Raw genomic sequence first — 26848 nt, 5'->3', positions numbered from 1 at the left:
CACGTCTATCGATCGATATATATCGTTATTTCTATATCGCCCAGCCCTACCTCAAATCAATTTCAAGATACATTTGGCTGTTTTAGCACAATAAATCCTCCAGCTCCTCTATCAGAAATAAAGGCATGTGCAGGAAATACAGCTGATCTATATATAATTGACTTATTGAATAAATCACATAACATAAAACATTCAATTAAATATAAAAGTCTTGTTGATTCAAGTTAAAACATTCAACAATGTCTCATTGAACAGGAGAAAAATGTTACGTCTTTTGCAAATGATTTATGCAAAGGTAATGGAGCCACATCTTTGTACTCAACAGTGCGGCTGTACTGCTGGTTGTGGAGGTTGAATGTGTTACTTTAGGTAGTCCCGACAATTTTCAGACAAACTTTGCATTTCATGTTCTTTTGCTCAACATGTATGGTGAATTTTCTGCCACCAAAATAAGTGTGCAGCAAGAAAAATGTGCATTGTTTAAACTCATACACCCTGACTCAAAACTGGTCTGCCGCGCGCTCAATTCTGGCAACGCGTTCTCGACTTCTTCTCTGCGCGTTCAGCTTCATCTCTGCTCTCGCTCGGCTCCACACGATTAACTAATGTCATTGGTTCACAGCTGTCTTAGATGCTTCTTCACTGGACTCATCCGCTATTCTATTTGTTGACGCGTCCGACTGGATCGGTGGAGTCACGTGATTAGACGCACGCTAATGTGTCTTAAATGGGAAGGAAATACCAGCCACCAACGCACACAAGCAAAACTGAAAAATTACGTTTATTTCTTTTACCAACACGGGAAAATTGTCGCCGGCTATCGTATGAATGACAGCAACAGTATTCAGTTTATCGCCCAGGCCTACTACAGAATCATTAGACAAACTGGCATTGTGCTAAAAAGACAAAGAAACTATCTGGTGATCACCACCTGCTTGATCAGCTCTGTCAGTGACTGAATGGTAGGATCGACATAAAGCTTTTTAATGGAACTTGTTGTTGGCCATGTATCCATAATGAGATTTTTAAATATCTCAAACAAGGAAATTATTTCTGTTATTTAATGTATCTATAATTTAAATGGAATTGTAAGATATCATATACACCTGGTGCTCCTGCTGGCCAACTATGTATGATAGTGATTAAGCAGCTGTTGAGACTCCATGACTTCTTCCAAAGAGTTTATGTCTGCTTTTAAATGCCTAGTGTAACAACAGCAAATGAAGGTGTAAATATATTTAAGCATTCCCCATCTGATAGAACCCGAGCTTATCCTGATCTAGAATTAACTCTTCAATGACCCCTGCAGCAGGTAGAGGTTTGCTTCACAGTCCTGTTGCTTTTGACCTCTCAGGTTGCTTTCCACTGTTAATAAGTTTAAACTATTTTACACAGATCCTTCTGCTCCAATCCAAATTCGCCCCTTGGAGCTTCTCAGTCTCTGCTGTGAACAATTTACCTTTAGACCCTGAGCTTAATTGTAGAAAAAAAAGAAAAGAAAAAACTCCCATTAATGGACAGAAATGGCAACATGGAAATGAACTGCAGCTTGACTGGTGGGTGGAGGCATACAACTGTGAGGCGGTAATTTGAGTTTACAGTATGAAGCGTCTACTTCTCACCATTGATTGGAGGACACACAACATCCTCTAATGTTTTTCCTTCTCGCCTGAATGATTTGTTACTTAAAACGCTGGATTTATTGAATCCAGGGTTTGCATTACTGTACCTGCAGAATGGCTGTGAAAGGCACTGCACCAAATTTATGTGAAGCCTGGCAACCTGCCAGCTTGGGAGACAGCAAATGAAAAGTGTGTGTGTTTTCTTTTCTCTCTGTGTGTGTTTGTGTGTAGCAGAGGGAGAGGAGGATGTTTGTGTGTGCGTGTATCCATATCTGCAGCTCCGTGTGGAGTGGGTCTTCCTGCTGTTCTGTGATCACTGGCATATTTAGACTAATCATGGAAGAAGGGGAAGCGTGTGTTTCCATGAATGTGATCTTGGGTGCTCTACGCTCATGTGTTTTTGTCTGCGTTTGTGTATTTGTGATCGTGTTACTACGACTCACACAGGCTGCGGGTCCTTTTGGGGAGCGGGGCATAAATGTCTCAGGCCGGGCTTGCATATGTGTCGGTGTAAGGATTTTAAGCACACACACACCAACATACTGGGAGAGGGAGAGCGAGGTGTGCTCAGGAGGAGGAGAAAGGAGGTTGTTTCTAAATGAGACCCTGTGGTTGATTCTGGGTGATGGAGCTGAGGCTCAGATGGAAATGGGGTGATTGGAATGTGTGTTTCACTGCGCTGCTCTGGTCGGTGTGGTGGAGACTGGAGGTGAGGGGTATAGAGGAAAACTTGGGTGGGTGGGGGAACTTGACTGAATCCATAAGCATGCTTCATGTCAGTCAAGTCTGCACGAACACATGCACCATCTTCCTCCTTATTGTAATCTTTACATTTTCTTTCCCTGTTTCTCAGCCCTTCCTGTTTATTTGCTCTGTTTCCCTCCCCCTTGTTTCTCTCCTCTCACTTGCTGTCTCCTTCAGCCTTTATCTCCATGCTCTACTCCCTCCCTCCCTCTCTGTGCATGCCACTGCTGGCTGAGTCTATGCTGGGGATATTTCTGTCAGTCCCTGTTTATTTATTGATGGCAATGCTGGTGAGAGCGCGCCTCCCCACATGCAAGCTTCTGTCTAGAGAAAAGCGAGGTCTTCTCCGGAAATCTTTACCTACTCTTCTGTGACTCCTGCAGAGTCAATATTTGACAACCTGTGTCCTAACGACGCCTGCTAAAACCGACCCCCGTTAAGGGTTCGCTCTTTGACCTCTCCGGGGGTCTCTGGCTTTTGTCATGAGGGGGAGATGAAAGGATGGTGTCACTGCTATGGAAGTTTAAATCATCCTTGAAAGTGCTCTTCTCCAACACTGCTGTCTCCGGCAAGGAGCCATTACTGCCTATAAGCCCCACAGCCGTTCTCCAGCGTACTTCTGGGGGAGCAAGAATGCAAATGGAGAACATTAATGTCAAATGTCATTTTATGTCAGAGCCCACTGAACTCTGGGAGTGTGTCAGCTGGTGGTCCAGAGGTCAGCACAGAAACCATTTATTTCCTGCCGTGTCTCCCAGGAACATACAGAGCGAGGAGAGTGTGAAAGTGGGATGACTGGGAAAGGGGAGTGTTTAATGTTGCAGAGTTTCCCTGTTGTGAAAGACTGACCTTCTGTCAACTGAGCTGTTTAAACTACATTCAGTGTGTAAAGTAAGAGGAATATGAAGTGTTGAGTATTTGTGCATTTTTCTACCAGGTGAAGTTCAGGGTTAACATTCATTTAATCCCTTAGTAACAAATATGTTTTATGTTATTTTTGATAAAACTTTTTCAAAGATTAGCCTGTTTAAAAAAATAAAACTTTTGCATTATAACCTGTTGTATGAAGTAAATATTCTGCTAAAAAAAAAATAAGCAATAGTGCACATGCTTAAATACAAAACAAGATGGACATACATTTTCCAATAACATATTTAAAAATCAAAACTTCAAATATAAATTGTAATTTAAAAAAGGAGAAACCAATCATCAATTAAAGTCAATATAAGCTCTTTCTTGAAAATTTGAAGTGTTTAGATTAGATTAGATTCAACTTTATTGTCACTACACAGGTACAGGTACAAGGCAACGAAATGCAGTTTAGGTCTAACTAGAAGTGCAATAGCAGCAAGTGCAGGATAAATAATGGTTCCATAAATACAGGACATGGGCTTCTACTGAATGAGTATAGAGATGAATACAATTATAAGTAATGAATATAATATATAGATCACTAGTGTTATGAACTAAATTTACAGCTGGATTTGAAAATTTGAAGTATTTGTATTATGTGTTGGGAGGAGTTTTATAAAACACAAGATGGACATCTAGTTTAAACGGCTGCCTTATTGGGTACTCTAAGGTATTTTCCCAAAGGGATGAGGTTGTTTTATAGCAACCAAAACAGAAAACGAGAGGACCAATAACTCCTGGAAAAAAACAAAAATTGACACTGAACTGCACAGTACCACCAGAGAGTATTCATATCTCTTCAGTTTGTAAGCATTTTGTCACCCGACAGGCTTAAGCTGATATAGGTTTGTGTAAAAAAAAAAAAAAAAAAAAAGGCCATACTTAAAAGGTTGCATGAATTATTATTTTTTTTTTCTTCAGAAATGTTGTATAAATTCATAAAAATGTAAGCTGGAGGCCCATTCTTTGATTGATTGCCTTTATTGATCTCACAGTGGAGAAATTTACTTGTTAGATATATATAATATTCAAACAGAAGAAGAATAAAGCGCCAAAGGAAGAAAAGGTGCATGGGGGTATATACAGTATATACAAATACTGTTTCATTTTTGTTTTGCTTTGTTTTTGTTTTTTAGCAGGATTATTATACAGAGTAATTGCACAGGGTATTTACATGGGTATTTGTATAGATGGGTATTTATATATATTTAATTATTGCACTGGCTATAGAATATAAAGAAACAGGTTATTGCATAGGGTATTAAATGGTAATTGCACATTATACATTGCACAAGTTATTGCTGATGTAGTGTCACATTATAGAGTCTGGTTGCAGCAGGGACAAATTACCTTCTTGGATACCAATGGCAGCTTATCAGGGGGAGCTTTCCAGGTAATGGTCACAGCTCAGCATCAGGCATAACAAGAATACCTGTAAAAATTAGTAAAAGGGTAAAAATCGCTGTTTTTTCAATGTGGATCCTCTCAATCTCAGCCAGGTTGTGTGGACATTATCAGCTAATAGATGTTTTAGGTATTTCCGGCGATGTTCAATTGGATTTTGTCTGGGTTACTCACGAAAATGTCCTGGCTAGTTGTGAAGCTTCTCTGTGCTTTGAGTCATTGTCCTGTTGAAAGAGGAATTTTTAAGAATCCTCTTGAGCAGATTCCTTTGAAGAACGCTTCTTTATTTGGCAGCTCTCATTTCACCCTTTACTACAAACTTATTTTCCAGTTCCTTTCATAGAAAACCTGTTCCCAAGGCATGATGCTTGCAGCACCACGCTCCACATTATAGCTGGTATTAGCCAGGTTGTCAGGAGTGCTTGTGTGCTTGTGCACTATTTTGTTTTCACAATGTCTAATGTCTGTCTTCTTGTCAGAAAATTTATAATTTTTTTTTCTGTTAAATCAAGCAAACCACATCTTGTTACCCAACCATCAAGGTCAAAGATTTGATGTTTGTTAGCAATGGCTGCCCTTCTGGTTGGTTTAGAAGAGAACATTGGAGCTAGTACTAGTCACCATTCAGTCCTTGGTCACATTTTACGAGGCCACTCTTTCCTAATTTCTTCATGGGAGCAAGATATGGGTAGGTCATTGAGGTTCGAAACTCCTTAAACCTCCTGATAATAAAGCTGTTTATTGTAACCAACTGTTGGTTACAATTAAACTAGGTAACAATAAACTAACGTACTGTAAATAAAAGTTTGCTCTTTATATTGGGTATTTTTTAAGGTTGTTCTTAAGGTAGTAGCTGGATGATAGACTTTATTTAATTTTCCTGTGTGATCCCATATTTGCATCTAGGTTTTTTACTCACTCAATGATCTTCAGCCTGATTTAGTCTAGCTAAAATGTCATATCTAATCTTGCATTTCTTAAAGTAAAATACAACCACTTTTTTTATTAACAAGGAAGAAATTCTGAGCCATTTCATCACAAATAGGTTTAACACATTGTGAAGACGACTACAGTTGTAAGTTTATCAGCATAAATATTGTAAAACATAATGTTGTACTTCCTTATCTGAGCCTTTGGGACCAGATGTTAAATAAAATCCTCCTGAGAATTCATCCTTGAGATACCCCACATGAGAATATGTAATGCTTTGACTTAAATTGATTCAATGAATGTCGCTTAGCAAGTTGCATCTCTGCCACTTGATTTTTCAAGCTATTAACAATTGATTTCCTTCATACTTATGGCTAAATATATGACCACTCCTCTTGTTTCCTGTCTCTAACTTACATCAAATGCATTGTTCAGAAGTCTGAGGGATAGTGTGATTAGACGTTTGGATAAAGACTGATGTTGCCTGGTTTTGTTTGTCAGAATAAAACAGTTCTTACATCATAGCTTGGTTTAATGCTTTACCTTGACTTTATTGTTGTTGGGATTAATCAAAGTTGCTTATATACAGTTTTTTGAACTGCCTTTAGTAAGAATGTCTAGACTAGACTTTTAAAAGATGTTATGTTCTAATAAAGCTTCATATCAGTTTTAGGTAAATTTTCTCTTTGCCTCCTCTATCATTTACACAACCTCACTTACTTCCCTGTTATATATTTTTCATTTGACCTCTTGTTACTTTTTATTCCTCAAGCCTTTTTTCTGCCTCCTGCCCATCTTTTTTCACTACCTTCTTGTATTTTAACATGCCTCTGGGTCCTCAGAGTTTCAACAAGCGCCACAGACCATCCATTGTCTTGGGAATGTGGTTTAGCTGTCTCCACTCACCTCCGCCGCCTCCTCCTGTCTGGGTTGAGACAATGTAAGGTGGTGTTCAGCCCCTGGGTCCTCAAGGCCACTAGGTTTAAATACTCTAACCTCTCTGACCTTGGGACCTGGGCCAGGACAGCTGATAGGTTTAAACTTGGCTTTGACCAAAGGCTAAAAAAGTTAGGAATGATGAATCTTTTTTTGTGTTCATCTGCTGTAAAAGTTAGCTTCATAACTTAAAATGTTCTTTTTAAAACATGCTAAGGAATGCTCAGTCTACCTGTGTGAAAGTTTCTTACACATTATGAGATGAATGTGCACAAGGGTGAGTGAAGGCCTCATGGGAATCTCTATATTTACCAAAATATTGGAAGCCGGTTTCATCGGCTATGACTCATGAAGTGGAGGTGGTCTATGGTGGTGCCTGTGGGATACAAAATGAAAATTGGTGGCGTGCGCCTCACATGTGTGTCTCAGAAGGAATGTTGGTGTGTGTCTCACATACCCCCCCCCCCAAATGTCTGGCACTCCGGAGGACTGCTCCTTTGGGAATGCTGCTTCTACTTGGCCATGAACACACACAACCACGCAAACACACACCAACGCACACACACATAGAAATACAGACCCAGAGGCACGTATGCTTTAAAATAGGAACAGGGTGAGTGGATCAGACCGGCTGGAGATGGTTTTAAATGTCTGGTTTGTTTCTGTTGGTTGCTAAACATAATTGTGAGATGAACAGATTTAGCTTCGTAGATGAGTGTGAATTAAGGCCGAATGTCAAACGTTGCCATATAACACTAGCTGTGGGGCTCGGCTTCATCTCCCTCTTTACTCAACTCATTTTCCCTAAGACCACATTATGCAGAACATTGTATGGTAATTCCTTTAACTGTCGCCAGCTAAAGACGTCTGGCTTTGAGGTCCGTGGCGTTCCTTCAGGCATTATGAAGTGTGTACAGCCCTGCTCTACCTCTCTGTCTGCTCACTATTTTTCGTTTTCATGGTATAAAAGCGCCAGCACTTCCCACTTCTTTTCATCTGGCACCTCCTCAGCTTTGCAGGAATATACAGTTGTCTGAACACAACGCGAACAGAAGAAGTGAGCTAAGGAAAATGAAAAAAAATAAAAAATGGCTAGGAAAAAGGCGGATGTTGCTAACAAGGTTTCCAGAGTTTCTTTTCATTTTTAATAGTCCTAAAGGAGATCTGGCTGAAAAAAATAGTTATATTTTGTCAATAAATCCTGACAAAGTTTTAGTGCAATTAATTATAACAGCAGCAGCTTTGAAACAACTAAAATGTTTAAAAATACAGATGTAATAAGCTTTACATTTAAATAAAAATGTAATGGAATTAAATATCTTCTTAGTCGACACGCTTTCTAAATTACTTCTGTCTTTTAATATATGTCTGTCCAGTTTAGACTTTTTTGTGTTTTTTTGTGAAATTATGTAAGAAATTGTATTTTAAAACACCAGACAGACTTAAATGAAGTATATTAGGCTGTTCCCCAAGACAATATCTGTGGCCTTTAAAATATGTATCTAAATACATATTGAACCATCACCTCTCTCTCAGGATAGAGTCACTGATTTTAGGTTAACTATGCAACAGTGTATGATTGATTAACCTAAAAAAAAAAAAAAAAAAAAAACCTTTCTTAAACATGTTTTGTTGAGCAATCGTGGTGTGCTTTCATAGAATCCTTACTCGTACCTGACAAACACACTGAGACTTGGTGCAACATTTAGAAAACCTAGTTGGGCTAAGAGATCATACAACATTCTATCAATAACAGAGCAGTGAAATGTATTTTTTATATATGTATTTGAAAAAAGAATAGCATTACAATGTAAGTAATCCTTATGAATTCTGACCAGCAGTTCCTCCCTGTCCTGTGAAAACCAGTGGCCATCACCACCCTGTTAAATGTGTTAACCCGCCCACTCCAGGAAGCACCTACCTTAACCAGCCTGTGCCTGCACTGCACTGTAAACGAACACCCATTTTCTCCGATCGTAGAAGGATTATGTGAGGCAGACCATAATGATTAATTGCTTAAAGTTTCTTTTAGACATCTTTCTGCAAGAGACAGCAACCATTATTTTTTTTAAGCTAACGTCTTGGATTCAAAATTCTATTTTTTGGCCTTCAGCGTTCTCAGACCTTCTTCAGCCTTCAGAAGCAGTGTAATATGATGAGAACATGAAATAAACTGCACCTAGACAGGGAGAGACAGTTTTGCTTTGAAGGCAAATATTTTTCTTCATGGAAAATATTTCATAACAAATACTCAATACTGCTAAAGGGAATATTTTTGATATATTTTAGATGTATTTTATCATATATATGCCTGTGGTTGATTTTGAAAAGCTAAAAAAGGATAATGTTATCCAGCAGTAAATATAATGCTCACACATCTGTAATAGTTACTATACGTATTATAAGAAATTAATCAGAAACAAAATCTTAGAAGCCTGATCTTCAAACATGCAGAATAAGAGGCATTATATTCCATTTGTACATTTTTTGTAGTACCTGCAATAATAACGAGTGTTGTGAGGGATCTACCAAGATTGCTCCAAAAAAAGTGCAATAGCATACTCCAAGATGCTGCACAAACGTCACTCACACCAAGATTGCTGCAGAAACAAAATGCAAACCAGTCCATTAAAATGAGTGGTTGCATGTTCTACTGGCTCTGTGAGAGTGGAATGAAAAGAAAGATGAGGTTCTAAGCCATGGAATCAAAGGTAATGAGGCTAATCATTAAAAAGAATAATGATGATAATAATAAATAATATTCATAGTGCACTATTGACAAAATATATAAATATAACAAAACAAAAGACACATAATTGTGCCTGGGTATGTTTTATTAAATTGCGGGAGCACCCGTTCAGCTGTATTAATGTCATTTTTTTTTATATATATATATATTATCGTACCATCATTATTTCTGACAGTCTAAAATTGTTTACATGCACACAGAATCTCTCTCCTTCTTCTGGCCTCTACCAATGCCTCCTTTGTGGCAACCATGAACATACATATTTTTGCGTGTCAGTTTGCATCTCACTTTCAAAGGTACTAAAAAAAGACAGAAAAACAGCTGCTGGAGTTGAGTAAACTGCAGTTGAAATCATTATGTCAACTGCTATTCATGTCAGCAGCACGTTACTACACCCTGTTTTTAGACACGGTTGGTCTATAGCTTCTGTTGGTGAACAACAGAAACTGATATTTGCAGATCACAATCACTCTAAAGTTGCTACATATACTTAAAAAGTATTCTGTAATATAATATTGTATATTAATCATCTTCAGCTTTTCCACTAAATTTAATGATGTTAGAGAAAACTATATTAATCAATTCAACACAGCAAATGAAAACAGAATAAAACAGAATTGAACGAGTGGCCTAATAAAATGAAAACTTGCGTTAACAGTACCTTTAATGATAATGCAGAACGATCAAATTAAGTCATAAGTGAAGAACATATCTATCATTATTTCCACTGTGCTATATTGTCCAATTTAAAATGGTTTTCTAAGATTCTTGGGAGTGATTTATTTAATATTTGTCTGGTCATAACTTCCTTATTGCTGGGGTTTCTATAAAGCGTTGGATGTGGATATACCCAAAAGAAAATAGCAGTTATTTAAACAAGGAGAATTAAGTCATAACATAATAAATCCTTGGTACTCATGATTGAAATGTATGAATATCTGTTAAAAGATGCAAACATGAGTAAATACTTAACGAAATGGAAATGTCAGTTTTGTGCAATAAATGACTGTGTGAAGTATATTTTTTTATATATAGTATATTTTAGATTGTTTCTGCTGTTTGTTTCTGAACCTTTTACTCTGGATGCCTCAGTATCATATGTTCTTTATGATATTTCATTTTTATGTACACATGTACATTTTTGTCTTCCTTTTTTTCTTCGCTCTCCTCTGAAATACATTCTTCCAAAGGCCCAGACAGAAGCTGTGAACCTGTTGTGAGATTTCTCTGTGTAGGTGGTGGAGTTGAAAGTGTGAGTTGAGGTTTTGTGGCTGAAAACAAGGAGCATCTCGCCTGCACCTCGTTTCGGCTGCGTTAGTGGAGGCTGAGGCGTCTGAGCCTCTATTTATGACAGATTTCTCTTTATGTTACGGCTGAACGTCGGTGTAAAAGGAGAGACTGATGAAAGACAGTCCTGCTGGTGGATTCTGAGTTACTGACATAAAACACCTGACTAGGCTGATGTGTTAAACTGCTGAGCATTTATGTACATCCCAGCTACAAGGCAAAATGCAGCGCAGTATGCCTGACAATGAAGTACGCCTTACCTTTTAAAGTTTTCTAAGCATTTCAAAGCAGATTAAGGTGACTGTGCATACTTCAGGTTATCGCCTGTAAATTGGCCTTTCAACAGGGAACGATTGACCGCCTGAATCTGACCTGAGCAGATCATCTAGATAAACAGAACATGATATAAACAATCATGTACCTCACATTGTTTTATTTCTCAGCACTGCGTTTTCTAATGTTCTCTAATTAGAACCATTTATAATCATGAATTAGACATGTATTGTGTGTGTGTCTGTGTCTGTGAGCGTTGTGACGCCCTGTCGTGTGGTTCCTCTGTGGTTTTCCACCCAAACACATCTGTCTAATGAAGAAGTGAAAGGCCATGAGCAGAGGGCGAATATGGGATACATATCAGTGTCTGTGTGGATGCGTGTGTTTTGGTGTGTGTAATTAAAGAGTATTACTGGCAGGAGGGACCTTGTGTTAGAAAGGGTCACTAAGAGATCAGCAGGCCATCACCAAGCTTTGGTCATTAACCACCAACACAGCCAATAAAGACCGCTGGGTGTTTTGAGGGGTGTGTGTGTGTGCTTTACATGTATGTGTGCATGTCAGGAGGTCAGCCACTAAATTAACTTGGCATCAGTTTGAGCTTTACCCATTTTGTAAAGATTTGTTCCACCGTTGTTTAATATAGTGTAGTTATGTTTGAATTAATGTGTTTTCTGTTAGTGTGGTAAACAGTAATTAAGGGCAGCATGTTTCCACAATAACACCTGGAAACATGGTGGTGGCAGAATCATGCTGTGATGTTTTTACTTTAAAATGGACATGGAATAAGAAGCTTCAATAAATGTGAAACTGGGTTAAAGGATCACCTTTCATGAAAACTACGGACCCAGAACGAATCATGATATGTTGTGGTGCATTCTTGATCACTGCATTTTTGCAGTGATCAATTAAAGTAAAACTTTACATTAGGTAAATGTTTTCTAAGTAAGGCAAGTTTACCTGTATAGCATAATTCTAAAAAAAATACAATTTGAATGGGTTTTACATTAATTAAACAATAAAATAAAGATTAAAAACATGATTAAAGTAGGTAGTAAAACAAACAAACATATAATTGCACTACAACCTTAAGCCAATAATACCTTAGTTAACAGTTTAACTTAAGCAGTCAAAGGCAGCTCTGAACAAATAGGTTTTTAACTTTGACTTAAAAGAACTCGAGCTTTTAGCACTTTAACCGTCTTCTGGAAGTTTGTTTCAGATAAATGAAACATAGGAACTAAATGCTTTTTCTCCATGTTTGGTTCTCTGAGGCAAAAAATAATGAATCATTACGGTCATGACTGAATCAACAATGATGAAAGTGTCTACAACATCAAAAATTACATTGCCAATCATCTTAATTAAGTTCATCAAGTCCACTTAAAGTCCAGACACATATCCTAACCCTAAACCCTTCAGCATTTAGATGTTTGAATCAGATAGACTTTTATACCCCAGATACAGATATTTTGTCTCTAGTTTCTGTAAAACCTAAAAAAAAGATCTTTTCGGGAACTGAACACTAAATCAGTATCACACATTTCTTTGCAAAATGGAAAAACATGCAACTGTTTTCTTCTCCTTTACAATAATGCTCTACTTTAAATTTTGAAATCACATTAAATCATGATAAATGACATTAAAGTTTCTGTTTGCAGTTTGAAAGATGGTAAAATGTTGTTGGTTTGCATGCAGGATCATCGCTGCATCTCTTAAAATATCTGGTAAACAAGGCAGCGGTTTTATAAAGCCTGCTACTGATCCGGCATTCTGCCTGTTGACCAGAGGTTAGATATAGTTGTGTGATGGCTGGTTTACCTACTCAGTGTTGGTGTATTAACAACTGTGGTGTCCACATCATCTCTGCCTCAAGCCTCTCTTTGTATTGCATGACCCAAAAGTCTTGAGTCATTCTCAATTGTTTTATACTTCCCTCCTATATCTGACTTTCTTCTAATCTTTTTTATTGTTTTCTTTTTACTTTTTTTTGGTCAGCTGAATGTTTTCAGAGGATTGTTTTATTTTGTCTGTTTAAGCCATTTACCTCTGATCTTAGAGTCATAGAGGTAATAAAAAGCTTACCGACCTAAAGGAGTGCACTAGTTTTGTTTTTTTTTTGACACATAAGAGGCAATTTAGTAAAGAACAACTTCAAATTGGATCCTGAGGCACTTTGTAACTAGCTGACTACCTGTCAGAAAGACACAAATTGCTCTCATTTCTTTTGCTGAATCTGTGAAAAATACCAAAGATAACACAGTTTGACAGACATAGAGTTGTATTTTGGCTTCAACAAGGGGATTCCCACAAAGGTATTAGCCGAAAATGTCCCTCATGCAATTTTACCTAAAAAAACAACTTAAAAATGCTTTTCTTCTGACTGACAGTGTTTTGGTTTAAATGTTGTTCAAGTTATCTCACTCAGAGTAGCCCTCTTATGTGTCTGATTTCATATCTGTGTGCATACATCTATTTAGACGGATGCCATCTGCACATAGTTATCAGTTTTCTTTCTCTTCAGGAGCTTCACAGGTTGATTGGTTAGCCTTAGAGGTAGCAGTGGGAGTCAATGTGGGAGCTCTGGGGCGGTGCGTTGCCAGCCACGGCACCTTCCCTCCGGGCTTCCACCTCAGAGTGCTGCTCTGGTAGCTGGGAGGCACCTCCTGGGTGTTGGGAGGAGATGCTACAGAAACAGTGGAGGTCTGAGGAACAGGGAGATGTTTATATGTGTGTGTTTGTTTGTGTGTTCTGTTGGGAGGTGGGTCCCAAGCAGATTTGTTTACTGGTAATTAATTCACCTGATTGACATAACAGCTGCCAGAGCTATGGGAAGGCAAGAGCATATGTGCAGATTTGCTTGCCTGTGGTATATGCGGCGTGCATGCTCAGCCAGCGCGCGTGTGAATATTTTTCTGCAGCTTTGTGTGTGCAGGAGACAGAAAGGAGCTCCTGGCGCTGAGGGCATTTCCATGTCATAGCATCAGGAGCGGGGTTCCCGGCAGAACGGCCCAGCAGCTCTCTGTCTTCCATCGATTAGGCCCGTCTGTCAGCTGGCAGCCCTGCTTACACACTCCTGCCTTTTTGCTAATCTTTATAGAGTTGACTTCACTGACAGACTTATTGGAGCACTTGAAGCTGAGGAAAGTGGAAGAGAAGGAGAGCTTTGACAGAGCGACAAATGAGGGAACTAAGAGAAGAGTTTGACAGCGGTGACATTAAGGAGCAGCTTGAAGACTAACTCCTGGTTCGGCTTACAGAAAACACTGCAAAGTAGCATTCTTTCTGCAGGCCAAAGTGTGCATTGTAGGGCTGAAACATTTAATTGGACTAATCATGATTAATCAATTATTGAAATAATCATCAAATAATTTAGTAATTGATTAATCGTTTACTGGAGTATACAGTACATGATTAATTTACTGTATTTACTGTAAAAGCAAACATGCTTTTAGCTGACAGAGCAACAAACTTAGAGCAGCAATTATACCAAAATTGTAAAAGAAATATATACAAATTTTGCATTTAAGATGAAAAAACTATTTTTAGACTGTCAATATGCTCTATTCAAAGCTCATCAAGTGGAACATTTTTTTGTTTCACCTGGTTTCATTTTGTTAAAAAAAGTCTTCTTTAAGGAAGCTTAGGCTGTACGATTATGAATCGATCAATCGAAAAGATAATCAACAGATTAATCGATTTGCAAAATAATCTTTAGTTGCAGCCCTAGTGCAGTGGATAAACATATTAACCAAACATTAACAACAAGACAAGAAGCAAGAAACCTGTGCTTTAGCATTTACATATCATAGAAAAATTATTCATACTATTTTTTTTTTTTTTTTTTTTTGCAATTGAAAACCTAAAATAAGTGTTGTGCATATATATATTTAAACCCATATGTTCATATATTTATTTTCAAATTTTTATAATATACAAAACTTTTAGCTTATTTACTTGTAAAAACAACTATCAGCATTTTTCCCTCCACTCTGTATCACATAAAATCTGAATGACACACATGAAATTGTGCTTAAAATGTGTGAATGTTTCTGTAAGGTGACATGTTTCATTGTTTCATTGTATTTCATTGTTGTTTCTTTAAATCTTTCACTCATTAAGTACAAATTCCATACATTAGCAATTTGTGAAATTTTACCCTTGTCAGCGGGTTGGGGGTTTTTGTGAACATGCTTCTATGTTTTTGTCATCAGGATTAGGGTGATCCTTCTCAAGTTGAAAGAAACACAGATATATACACATATTCACAACCCCAGCAGGTTCATATCAGTGTTGTTGTGGCTAGTAGGTAGCTGCGTGTTGGCCTGCTTGTCTGGAGCCAGATAACAGCAGATCCATTACCCCCTGGAAGCTGAGGTCTGATCACCACGCAGATAGAGCCGCTCACTCACAGCCTGTGTGCTGCAGCCAGCCTCCTGCATGGAGCGTAAGAGGATCACAACCAGGGGCCAGAGCAAAGCAGAACCCACTTCTGTATGAGTCAATTATAAAGTGAAAATGCAACAATGGGGGGAAACGTAACTAAAGGGAAAGTTATGTATTTTAAACTTGGTTAATTGTGTCTTTAAGAATGGTTTCAATTTGATAAACTACATAATTCCTTTGAGTTATTAATTTCAAATTACTATAGTCTCACTGTAAGGAAATATGTATTTAATGCTTTAACATAAAATGATGTAACATGATGCAATTGCTAAAACATTGGGGTATGGGTTTAAGACTATTTATCACAGAAGATTCTATATTTTTTGCCCTGTATAGATGGACAATGGCAGAGCTCCAAGTAGAAATTACCTGGTTAATTAGTTGGGCTGCAGTCAGGTGCTTGACACATGGCACTCAAAGCTTGGCAGCTCTAGTTTTATAACAATGTTAGGTAAATAAGAGGGATTGGTGTTACTCAATTAGCTTCAACACAATGAACAGCAGTGTTGTTCACAACAATTATAATTTCAAAACAGCCAAAATGGGCCTTTTTGTAAATGATAACTCAACACAATAGGCGTGTTTGGTGAAGAAGAGTTGTCTATTCAGTGGGGGAACACACGCTTTCTTTGGGATGTTGTTAAAAAGACTTGAACGAAGGAACGGCTTAGTGGAAAATGTTTTTCCGAAACTTCCATACTCTAAAAATAAGTAGATTAGATGCATTTAGCACGGGGCACTACAGTCACAGCTCTTGATGCCCCCAGTAGCAGCAGGAGGAGTGCAGGGCAATTACTTGGTCAAGAATGTTTTCCCACTACCCTGTGTTCAGTCTCCATGGTAACCAAGTGCTATAGTGGCTGAGGAGTTTGCGATTCTCTTCACTACCTACATTGTCATTCATCCCCAAATCACTACATCTCACATTTGTCCTGCCCTTCTGTGTAACCGATTAAAGTATCTGAGCTTGTGGCAGAAACACAGCTGTACGTCCTTACAGGTGTGCTGGCTATGGATATTTACAGCTGTTAATAATGCATCACACCTTCAAGCCATGCTCCGCTAATCGGTTGCTGCCCAGCCTCTGTCTCAGTAGCTTTTCCTAAGTCGGCTCAATCAGAAGGCTGCCTCCTCAGCAGTGAGGTATGCAACTAATTTACCAGTTCAAGCCTTTTTTTGTCTTCCACACATCATTGAAGGGTATGCTTAAGTTCATCTAGAAAAAAAACTATATATTTGCCAAAAAATACACTTAAACAACAGATGTGTACAAGAGTAGTTCTTTATTATTCTACTTTTTCTTTACTGAATAAGAGTTGAAACTAGGGCTGAAACAATAATGGATTATTTCAATACTCATCAACTAATTTAGTGATTGGTTAATCGTTAACTGGAGCTGACAGGGCAACCCATATAGAGCAGTAATTATATGAAAACTAAACTAAATATAACTAAAATATATCAATATTTGCATTAAAGATTAAAAAAACTTTGTTTTTTCAATATGTTTTATCCAGAAACAGAAAAGTTTTAGGTTCACCTGGTTTAAATCTCTAGAAAATCTTCTTGAGAACCTATCGCCAAAATAATCAACAGATTAATCGATAAGCAAATTAATTGGAAGTTGCAGCCCTAATTGAAACGGTGTAAGAAGAGGAATGCAATTATTGAAATTAAGTCACATTAAAGGACTGTAATCATTACCATATCTTAGCCTGACAACCTGCACATTGGTTTCCATTGATAATGTTTATCTCTTAATAATTCATGCTGCACATGGCGTCACAGTTATCATATTACCCTTGCAGTTAAATCAGAGTGCTGATTTAACCTTTACTCCAAAGTATATTTTAAGTTGATATGGAAGTTAGGTTCTGACAACGTACGTCTGTAATGTGTTGGTATCTATGTGTATCGTGGTTCTGATGATTAACAGGGGTTGTTCTACTGGAAACCTTCTTAGCATCAGACTCTAGTGGTTAAATGTCTCCTCTCATGAGGTTTTCTAGAAAATGCATACAAATATTACATAAGTTACTTCTTGCTACAGCATGGATTTATAAATAGGCTTTAAATAGCTGCTGCTATGGGTGTTTATTCACCACAGATGTCTAGAGAATCAAGCTTTAAGAGTTCAGTGTGAAAGACTGGTTGGTTTTAAATGGTGACCAAGAAGAAGGGCGGGTTAGAAAAATGAAAAATCGTCTTTAAGATCAGAATGTGAAAATCATGTCTCGTTAGGCGGCTATGAATGTTAGCAGACATGTTGGTGGAGATAGTGGTGTGTGTGAGGAGGTAAGGCTGGGCAGGTATTGTGCTGATGGTTTGTTTGTGTGCAGCCAGAGAAAAAGAGGGAGATAGCTGTGGCAAACAGGGCAGCTATCAAAAGCCACAGGCTGCTTTAAACTCACTGTCTTCTCAGCTTCTTTCTTCTTCTTCTCTCATATTTCTCTATCTCTCTCTCTCCCTCCATCCCTCCCTCTCTTGCTGCTCCCTGGCCATGCTGATGATTGACGGCCTGAGGGTTTTAATGGGCACTGGAGAGCAGGAGCTGAGGTCGGGGTTGTCATGGCAACTAGGAGAAGGGGCCTTTTGCTGCTGCTTCACCTGCAAACTGTCGAGCAACGCACACATACACACATGCTGGCCACACATACCTCCGTGCCAGCACCACCTCTTCCATTCACTCTTCCTCCTCTCCCTGAGATCTCTCTTTCTTTCCTCGTTTTCACTTCATCCTCCTTTTCTTTGTCTTTTCTCTTTGTTACTGCTAATGTTCTCTGAAGCAGCAGAGCTGGTTAACTGTGTGTATATTCTGTGTGTGTGTTTGCACTAATATCCAGAATTTAGTTAGCTGTTTTTTTAACCTAATACAGTATGTTAAGGGAGGGGGAATTCTTTACTGTCTATTCTTTACTTATTGATAACCAGTTTTTTGGGACAAAACTGTGAAACTATAGACTTTGAGTAAAGAAATAAAGTCGAGTTGGTTTTGTGTGAAATGGGCAATCCTCCATCAGTATGCCACCTGATCTGCTTATAGCACTGCATTGCTGTATCCCTATCTAAGGTTTATATATGGGTTACACATAGGTTGGAAATAGGTTTAAATGAGATTAAGTTGGAATATTGCAAGTATTAGATAGTGGTTTTAAATCTTACCTATATGGATCTTATGTAGGAAAACTCTGAGTATAAGAGGGACACAGTTTTCCAAAATACTATTTAAAAGTATTCTAAACACTACATGAAGTTCCCAGCCTGTTGTACTGATACGGTTTGCATTTAGTTAACCTATAGGGGTCCAGTTCAAAAGGTCTACTGTGAGCCAACAGTTTTGTAGTATGCATCCAGCTTGAACAAAATCCATATGAGTTGGCCTGTCACGATAACAAATTTTGCTGAACGATTAAATGTCTCAAAAATAATTGCGATAAACGATAATATTGTTTGAAGACCTTTTTACTCTGATTTAATGGAAATGACGTAATAATGCACAATTTATTTTCATCAGAACACTTAACACTGCAACTGGTTAACAAAATAAAACGAAAAATAAAAATCAAATGGACTCTCAGTCTCTGTTAACTAAAAATACATTTGAATAAAAACTAAACACAAGATAAAACCACAGTGGAAATAAAAACTACATTCAACCAAAAAAGTACAGATAATGAAGTCTGTAGTGGAATTGCCGTTTGTGATATGTATGTTTTCTGGGGAATTCATACTGTCTATCAAATGTCTGCAACATTTTTCGAAATGTCTGCTTTTAACAATATTAAATGGGAGCATCTCTTTAGCAATGAGATGAACTACGCTGTCTGTGAGCGCGTGCCACTTTGCGCCGTCCTTTAGTATGCTGCCTGTCGATTAATTGTTTCAGTGATGGTGGACTGTCGCGAACTGGAAGACGCAGACGAGCCACCGCTTGTACTTTTTGTCCCCAGCTGGAGAAACTTTGCTGAGTGGTTGTGCTTTAGGTGCATGTGTAGGTTGGTTGTATTTTGCTATTAGTTGCTACTGTTTTATGACAAATGCGACATACTGGCTCGCATAGGTTCAGCGGTTCGCCTCTCTCATTTGGTTTGAATCCGAAATATTCCTACACTGTGGCTGTTGCGTTTGGCTTTGAAACCAGTTCCGTTTCGAGCTTTTCCCCTCTAACATAAGATGTGTTTTGACAATGTGGTTTTACAGTAACTTTTACTGTGGCAAGGCTTTAAAAGAGATATCATCAAAGAAATAAAAATTTTTTTGCTGCAGAATAAATTCAGAAAAAATTGGAATAGTTATATATAGTAGTTGTATTTTGTATGTGTTAATCATTTGATGTTTGTTACTTTAACATTGGTTTTCAGGAATGCTACTGTAATTGTTATAGTCCAGGTGTTCTTGGTGATGTTGAATGACAGTTACAAAATAAAAGAATAACTCTACTATAGATATATGTAATAGAATTACTGTATGCCAGCCAGTTTGTGTATAGTTCACTAGCTCTGGTGAAGCGTATGGCAACACATTTTGAAAATGATTAAACTCTGGAGACAGATATAAAAAGCAAAAAAATACTGATAAAAGGAGAATGGAGAATTAGAGGAAAAAGAGGAAATATTACTTTGGATATTTTGGATGTTGCTCACTTATTTTAGTAAGTGAGCAACCGTAAATGAACATTTAGAGCTTTTAATAGACTCATATTAGAAAAGAAACCACCTGTTTAACCAGCTATGGTCAGAGCTTGCTGTGCTCCCATGTAAACCAGTTCAGTTCAGACTCTATTTCAGATCCTGGGTATAATGAACTGAAGGATCAATATCATTATAATTTTCAATTTTTTTTCTCAAATGATGAAAAATCCCCCCAAAAATTGCAACTTCTAATATGAGATCACCAGCCTTTCATGATTTTCATTTCAATTCAGTCTATTTATATAGCACCAATTCAAAACACCTGTCCTCTCCCGGCACTTTACAGAGATTTCTAAATCTTTTGAAAAAGCAGAGGTTTCCTGTTCCTCTTCACTTTTTACTCTAGTAGGTACTCTTGACCTCTACCTCTTCATGTTTCTCCACCGTTGAGCTCTGAAGGAGTTGATGGAGTTATCATCATGACCTGAGAGTGATACAGCGCTGTCTTTGTTGGACTATTGAACACTTTGAAACCTTATGTCACCTTTCCAAAGAAATTTTAGATATTTCATTTTTATTATATTCTCTTTTTCTCATTCTTGTCAGCTTTTTTTAATACTTTTATTTTCCTACTCACTTCTAACATGCTGTCAGAGTCCCACAGAATCACACCGGCCTCACCAGGGTTATTTGTGTCTGGACTCATGGCCCCTGGGCCATCTTAGTTAGAGCCTGTGTGGTGCCAGTCAGCCAGGACATGCTGGGATTGTTTGCAGTCAAAGTGAGTGGAGATCCCATTGTGTTGAAACAAGCCGATGACAGATGAAACTGGACAGTTGACATCGTTATGGAAATGAATCATGAGAAAAAGTTTCTTGTGTTAAAGGTTATTTTTAGGCAACTGAACCTCTGTGGTCGGTGGTAGAAACAGACTCTGGCTGACAGACTTGTTTTATAGCCATCAATGTTTTTGTCAGAAATGTAAAGTGTGTATTGTAAGTCATATAGAAAATAACCTAACATAATAATAATTTAACTTTATTGATCTCACATTGGAGAAATTTATCTCTGCATTTAACCCATCCCCTTGTTGAACAGTGGGCTGCCATTGTGTGGCGCCCGGGGAGCAGTGTTTGGTCAAGGGTCTTGCTCAGCGACCCAGAGTGCAGACTGTGGGGATTGAACCGGGTGCTTGCAACCTTCTCAGAGCACAAGCACACTGCTCTAACCACTAGGCCATCACTCCGCAAGTCAGCCATAAGCTCTCTGGTTAATCGTTTGCTCCTCTGACCCAGATGAAGGCTGAATGTCAAGCTGTGACAGGACTGAACACCAAAGGTCAATATTTCCTGTCTTTAAAGGACATCAGGGCGAGTGTTATGCCTTTCTTCTGGTCTGTGCTGAAAGTCATTATAAGTTAAAAAAAAAGAAAAGAAGTGCTTCGTCGTGACATTTGACTATAATTGATACTCGTTACAAACTTTCATGGTAAGATAGCTTAAGCTCAGTCGGACTGAGAGAATATACTTTATCAAGGCTTTGCCCTGATCCTTGCTTGGATTTAGGACTGGACTGCTAGTGAGGTTTTCTTACTCACTAGTTTGCTTTGATTCAAACCAGTTAACTGTAGCTTTGGTTGTATGCTTTGGGCTAGTGTAGGAAGGTGAACCTCTGCCTCAGTTTTAAGTCTTTTGCAGACCTTAATGGATGAAGTCGTTTTCTTCTTGTCAATCTTTCATTTAATGCATGTTTGGATGTGCATTACTTTTGGATCTTTACAGCTCCTCCAGAGTTACCATGGCCCACTTTTCAATTTCTCTCATTTAGGTTCTTCTTGTGCAGTGTGGTTTAGTGTGGTGGATGGGTTTGCTATATTTTAAATTGTGCCATACTCTATTTTTAGATAGATTGGCAAGCAATTAGTTTTCTTATGGCCTTCTTGATCTTTTAGAATACCAACCAACTATTTCAGATCACTTGCATTTGCATCTTTGTAGCTGCCTTGACTGTTTCTGAACTTGCCAGTAGAGTTGGACTTTTTCTCACTTCCTTAATGATTTAGGCGATTCCAAGAATAATTTAACACCTTTGTCTTAACACTTTTTGTCGCTGTATTTAACAAGTATACTGAGAAAAAAAATGCTTTCTTTTGTGTCTTTTCAGAGTGCGGCCGCTGCTCCCAGTCCAGTGATGGGCAACATGCCACCTAATGATGGGATGCCAGGAGGACCAATGCCCCCTGGCTTCTTTCAAGTAAGAATCTCTAATAATATTTCATCGCCCTACCTGCTATCAGGGTTGCTGTTCATCTATCACACAACAGACCCTTCCCCCTCGTTCATCTTACATTAAGCCCATCCTTCTGTCTCCTTCTCCATTTTTGGTCTCTTTTGGTCTAATCTCTGGCCAGATGTGTTCCCCACTCAGTCCTGCCTCTGTCCCTAATGTCCAAGAGATGTTGGGTTGTTAACCCCTGGTCTTCTCTGTGATCTTTACACAAATCACACAAATCATATGCTCTAATACATGCATTTTCACCATTCAGCGTCTATGTTTACATGGCTTTTTTTTTATTTGAGGCAATCAAATTTTACACATACTTTCAAGTTAATTTGTGTTTTTCACTTGAAAACTTGCAAGAATGTTCATTTGAGTTAAAGTTTTAAGTACACAAGTTTAGTGAAACTCTTTTTTTCACTTTCTTGTTAGTGTTTTATATAAGTAGAGCCACACAGACCATTCTCTGCGAAAGCCAACTAGATTTTGCTTCAGGATTTCTAACTTCAGAAACAGGAAAATGAGCAAACTTTACTCTGCCCGAAATTCAGAAAAAAAATATCTTCCATTTCCAGTATAGCTTTATGTTTTTTGAAAAAAGTAGCTAAAACAGAAACATGTGAGGTTGGATTTTTCTGATTTATTGTCTAAAATATACTTTATTCTGTGGTTAACATTGTTGTTTAGAAGCTGATCTTCCAAATATCATACATGTTTTAACTGTTTAAGCTGTTTTAACAATGAAATGAAACTGATCATCATGTGTGGGCTTGATGACTCAGTTGGTAGAACAGGCTGCACATGTCTGGATGTTTTTAGTCCTTAATTTGCTGGTCCTGGGTTTGATTCTATGTCTGCATGCCATCATCTTTGCTTTAAAGCAGGGGTGGGGAAAGATAGGCCTCTAATGCCACTGACCTGCAGGTTTTGTTTGCGTCCCTTCTTCAACACCTGAGATACCTAAACTCACCAACATGCTAAGGAGGTAATTTGGTCTTTTGTCTCAGGTGTGTTGGAGCAGGGATGCATGCAAAAGTTACAGGACAGGAACAACGGTTTCAAGGAGCAATGTCACCTACCCCTACTTTAAAGGAATTGTCCAATAAAGGCCAAAAGAAAAATCTTGAAAAAAAAAAATCAAAATATCCAGAATTTGTCACATATCACTAAATGGATGTATTTACATCTCTTTGCCTCAACATCTAAAAAAGTTTAGAGACATTTGTTAAGAGGAAACATCTTAGTAGACTGTTTAAATTTAAAATGGCAAGCACACGTTCCATTGGCAAGTTATGTAGCTAGCATGGCTAGGAGAGCTCAAAATTGCAGTCTCGCATATAATCTTAAAGATTGTAGCTCCTTAATGGTGAGATTTCATAAAAGTCTGACAACATTTGTGAATCTGAGGTGTTACATGACAGAAGAAAAGCTCAAAATTATAAAACAGAAACTTGGCTTCACTCCATTCAGCCTTCCTGTTATCTTTTGAAATTTTTGCTCTCTCTCACAGTTTGAATATAATACTCTTCAACATGTTTTAAAAATAAAATCAATTTATGTGGCTTCTTACATCTCAATAACCCCATTTACACTACCCTTGAAAAACTGATCCATGCCGAGACCGGTCTGAGCTCGGATCGATTAATCAGGCCGAGCTTGGTTCTGACGACCGTTTACACATCACGCTATCTTGATTCCTTGACTCCTCGCGTCCTAGTGACAGTCTGCGGTATTACTGCCAGTATTGAAGGAGGAAATCAAGCAGTTGGTGGCGGTAATGCACCAAAAGTTGTTTGCCAAGAGGGAAGCAAGCAAATCAAAATGGCGGCGCCCGTCACATTCAGAAAGTTATGCTTGATTATTATTGCTGTACTTCGGTGTTTGCTGAGGGTCAGGCATTACCGCCAACTACTGGAATGGATTGTGAATCGGGATGTGCAGCCAAACGGAGAGAGTTCATGCACACTTGTTATCAGAGAACCGAGCCAGGGAAAAAACGAGCCGAACCCACCTCTGGAACTGGTCTGCAGTTATCTTGGTCCGGTTGTGTCTAGCTCGGTTCAGTTCAGTTTGCTTTCCATTTACACACGATAAGTTATCTCAGTAACTGAGCTCGGACCGGTCTCGGCACAGTTTTTCAAGGGTAGTGTAAATGGGGTACAAGCTTCCTTTGACTTCATTTTGAGACTGAGGTCTCATCCAAACTGTGGTGAGATTGGTTTACACCCACAAAGGTATTCTGCTGTTAAGCTGTCCATCCGAATGTAGCCTACGTTTTGGGAGAACGTAAACAGTCGTTTTTGAAACGTGGAAAAATCGTATAATGCCATTTAAAGGTTTTAATGCGAGTCCAGTTCTTTTTAAACAATGAGACTCAATCTACCTCAGTAACCTGAGTAGCCTCTTTACCTCTATGTTTCCGTGTTTACCTTGCAAGAACTGTCTGCGTATGCCCAATCTTTTAATGAGCTGCTTGGCTTTGATTCCCTGGCAGTGTCACTGCGCCACCAAATGTCCCAGTAATGTACTACAGCACCTTCATTGTTGTGTACACTTGTATGGAAGAAACTGTTTTCTAAGCGGTTTATAAAAATATACCGTGTTTGTCTTGACATGGACTAGAACGTTTGCAGAAATCTCTGGGCTTCCCTTCTGAACACAAAATTTCAGAAGAAATTGTATTTTTTATTTTTTTATTTTAAGGTTTCTGCTTAATCTAGCTATGCATCTTCTTTCTTCAGTTACAGTGTTCCCTTGGAAGTGGATTGTTGAAACTAAGAACTGGGAGTACTATTTATGGTGCATTCACTGGTCAGACAAGGATTGTTTTTTTTGTGTGTGTTTTTTTCACCTTACCGGTCACCAACCAGGCTGCATTAAAACTTAAAACTTACTGATGCTAGTAACCAGTGGACTTCTTAGTCTTGATATTTGTTTCATTCTTTTTATGCATTTTTGCACTTTGATGTTGCACAGATTCCCCACTACTTAGTCTTTACCAGAAGCAAAGTAATAAATGTGCCGATTTAAGAGTTCATGTCTTTTTCTTATTTTGTAGATCTGGATTGGTAGCACATCGGGCATTGTGCAGCCCAGTGTGTGTATGTGCCTGTGGGAATGTTAATGATGTATGAGCTGTGAGCAGGCTGGGGAAAAAGCTATCTGATGGTGTTGCGTGAGTGACATTGCTTTCCATAAATAGACGCTGCGTGCATGGCAGACGGACAGATAGACGGGTAAGGGAGAGTGGGCAGATGGGTATGAAGCGAGAAGGAATGAGAGGATGAATGGAGAGATTTAGGTGCACATTCTCTTGCCTATGTTTCTCACTGCTTACCTTCGTTATCGTAATCTAAGGTAAGGAAATAGAAACTAAACTAGTTAAAATGAAATGTTGCTCAGAAACACCCATAAAGCATGGAGTATACCTGTGTCTTCAGAGGCACACTACATTTTTTCAGTTGAGCATCAGACCTTGCTCTGTGCTCTGACAGTTGTTCCCTTTGAACTAATGGCTGCGGACTAATCTGAAAGTGCTGCCTACTGAGTTTTCGGCAATACAGCCATTCATTTAAATGAAGGGGAAGCAGATTCTTCCCTCCCACATATTGTGCAGGTTTTCCTTACACTTCTATCGCTCCTCCTCAGCCACTCTGCAGACACAGCCGCTCGACTGTCAATGTAGAATTGTGAATGGATTATATGCCGTAAACTGAATTTTTCTGCTGCTTTAGTCATTTCTCAGCTGAACTCGGGGTCAGTTTTCTTCTCCCTCTCCCCCGCCTCTCTCTTTCTGCATGTCTGCCATCCTTCTCCATGACATTTTCACACTCCTTACATTCCTCCTTGTCTATATATTTTTCTCTCAGACGGCCATCAGTGATTTGTGTAAAGTCAGTGACATCTGCGGGTGCGCTGCTCACATACAGGAGGATTTGTTTGCATTCTGCAGATATTGGTTGAACTGGTGTGAAAATTAACATAGACTTAATTTCTGTTAGCAGTCTTGATCCTGGGGGGAAATAAGGAACACAGAAGAAGAAATAGAGTTGGTTAAAAGAAGTATGCTCAACTAAAAAACCTTGAATATTAGTTTATGGCCCATGTTGTGTGTCATATAAACATGTCCCATGTTTAACTTCACTGAATGCTGTTGATTTGACAGCCTCCATTAAACCTGCTCCTACTGAGGTGGTGCTGATCTAAAGGCATGCAAGGCTAATAGTATGCATAAAAGAAAACATCCAAAGCAAAGCTTAACAACTCAGCTTTAAAAGACTTTCTACATCTTCATAAGTACAGAAAATATTTGCCATTTCTGATTTGACTCTGATCCTGGTGTTTAAATGCTCCATCATCAATCCATCCATCCATCAATCCATCCATTTATCCACCCATCCATTCATCCACCCATCCATCCATCCACCCATCCATCCATTCATCCACCCATCCATCCACCCATCCATCCATCCATTCATCCAACCATCCATCCATCCATCCACCCATCCATCCACCCATCTATCCATTCATCCACCCATCCATCCATCCACCCACCCACCCATCCATCAATCCATTCATCCATCAATCCATTCATCCATCAATCCATCCATTTATCCACCCATCCACCCATCCATCCA

At 38.6% G+C, this 26848-nt stretch overlaps 1 protein-coding gene across 2 annotated transcripts in view; it reads left to right on the top strand.

Moving 5' to 3' along the window:
* The window catches only part of ssbp4 (single stranded DNA binding protein 4), a 123199-nt gene that overhangs the window by 71267 nt on the left and 25084 nt on the right, over positions 1 to 26848 (top strand). For both annotated transcript variants that reach the window (XM_015382658.1, XM_015382659.1), the window contains exon 5: positions 22098 to 22187. In XM_015382658.1, coding sequence (XP_015238144.1) covers positions 22098 to 22187 — 90 coding nt within the window. The remainder of the gene's footprint in view (positions 1 to 22097; positions 22188 to 26848) is intronic.

This window comes from Cyprinodon variegatus, unplaced genomic scaffold, assembly GCF_000732505.1.
Source record: "Cyprinodon variegatus isolate N-32 unplaced genomic scaffold, C_variegatus-1.0 Scaffold261, whole genome shotgun sequence".
Classification (NCBI taxonomy): domain Eukaryota; kingdom Metazoa; phylum Chordata; class Actinopteri; order Cyprinodontiformes; family Cyprinodontidae; genus Cyprinodon; species Cyprinodon variegatus.
The sequence above is the reverse complement of the archived record's forward strand: the minus strand, read 5'-3'. Positions and strand labels throughout refer to the sequence as shown.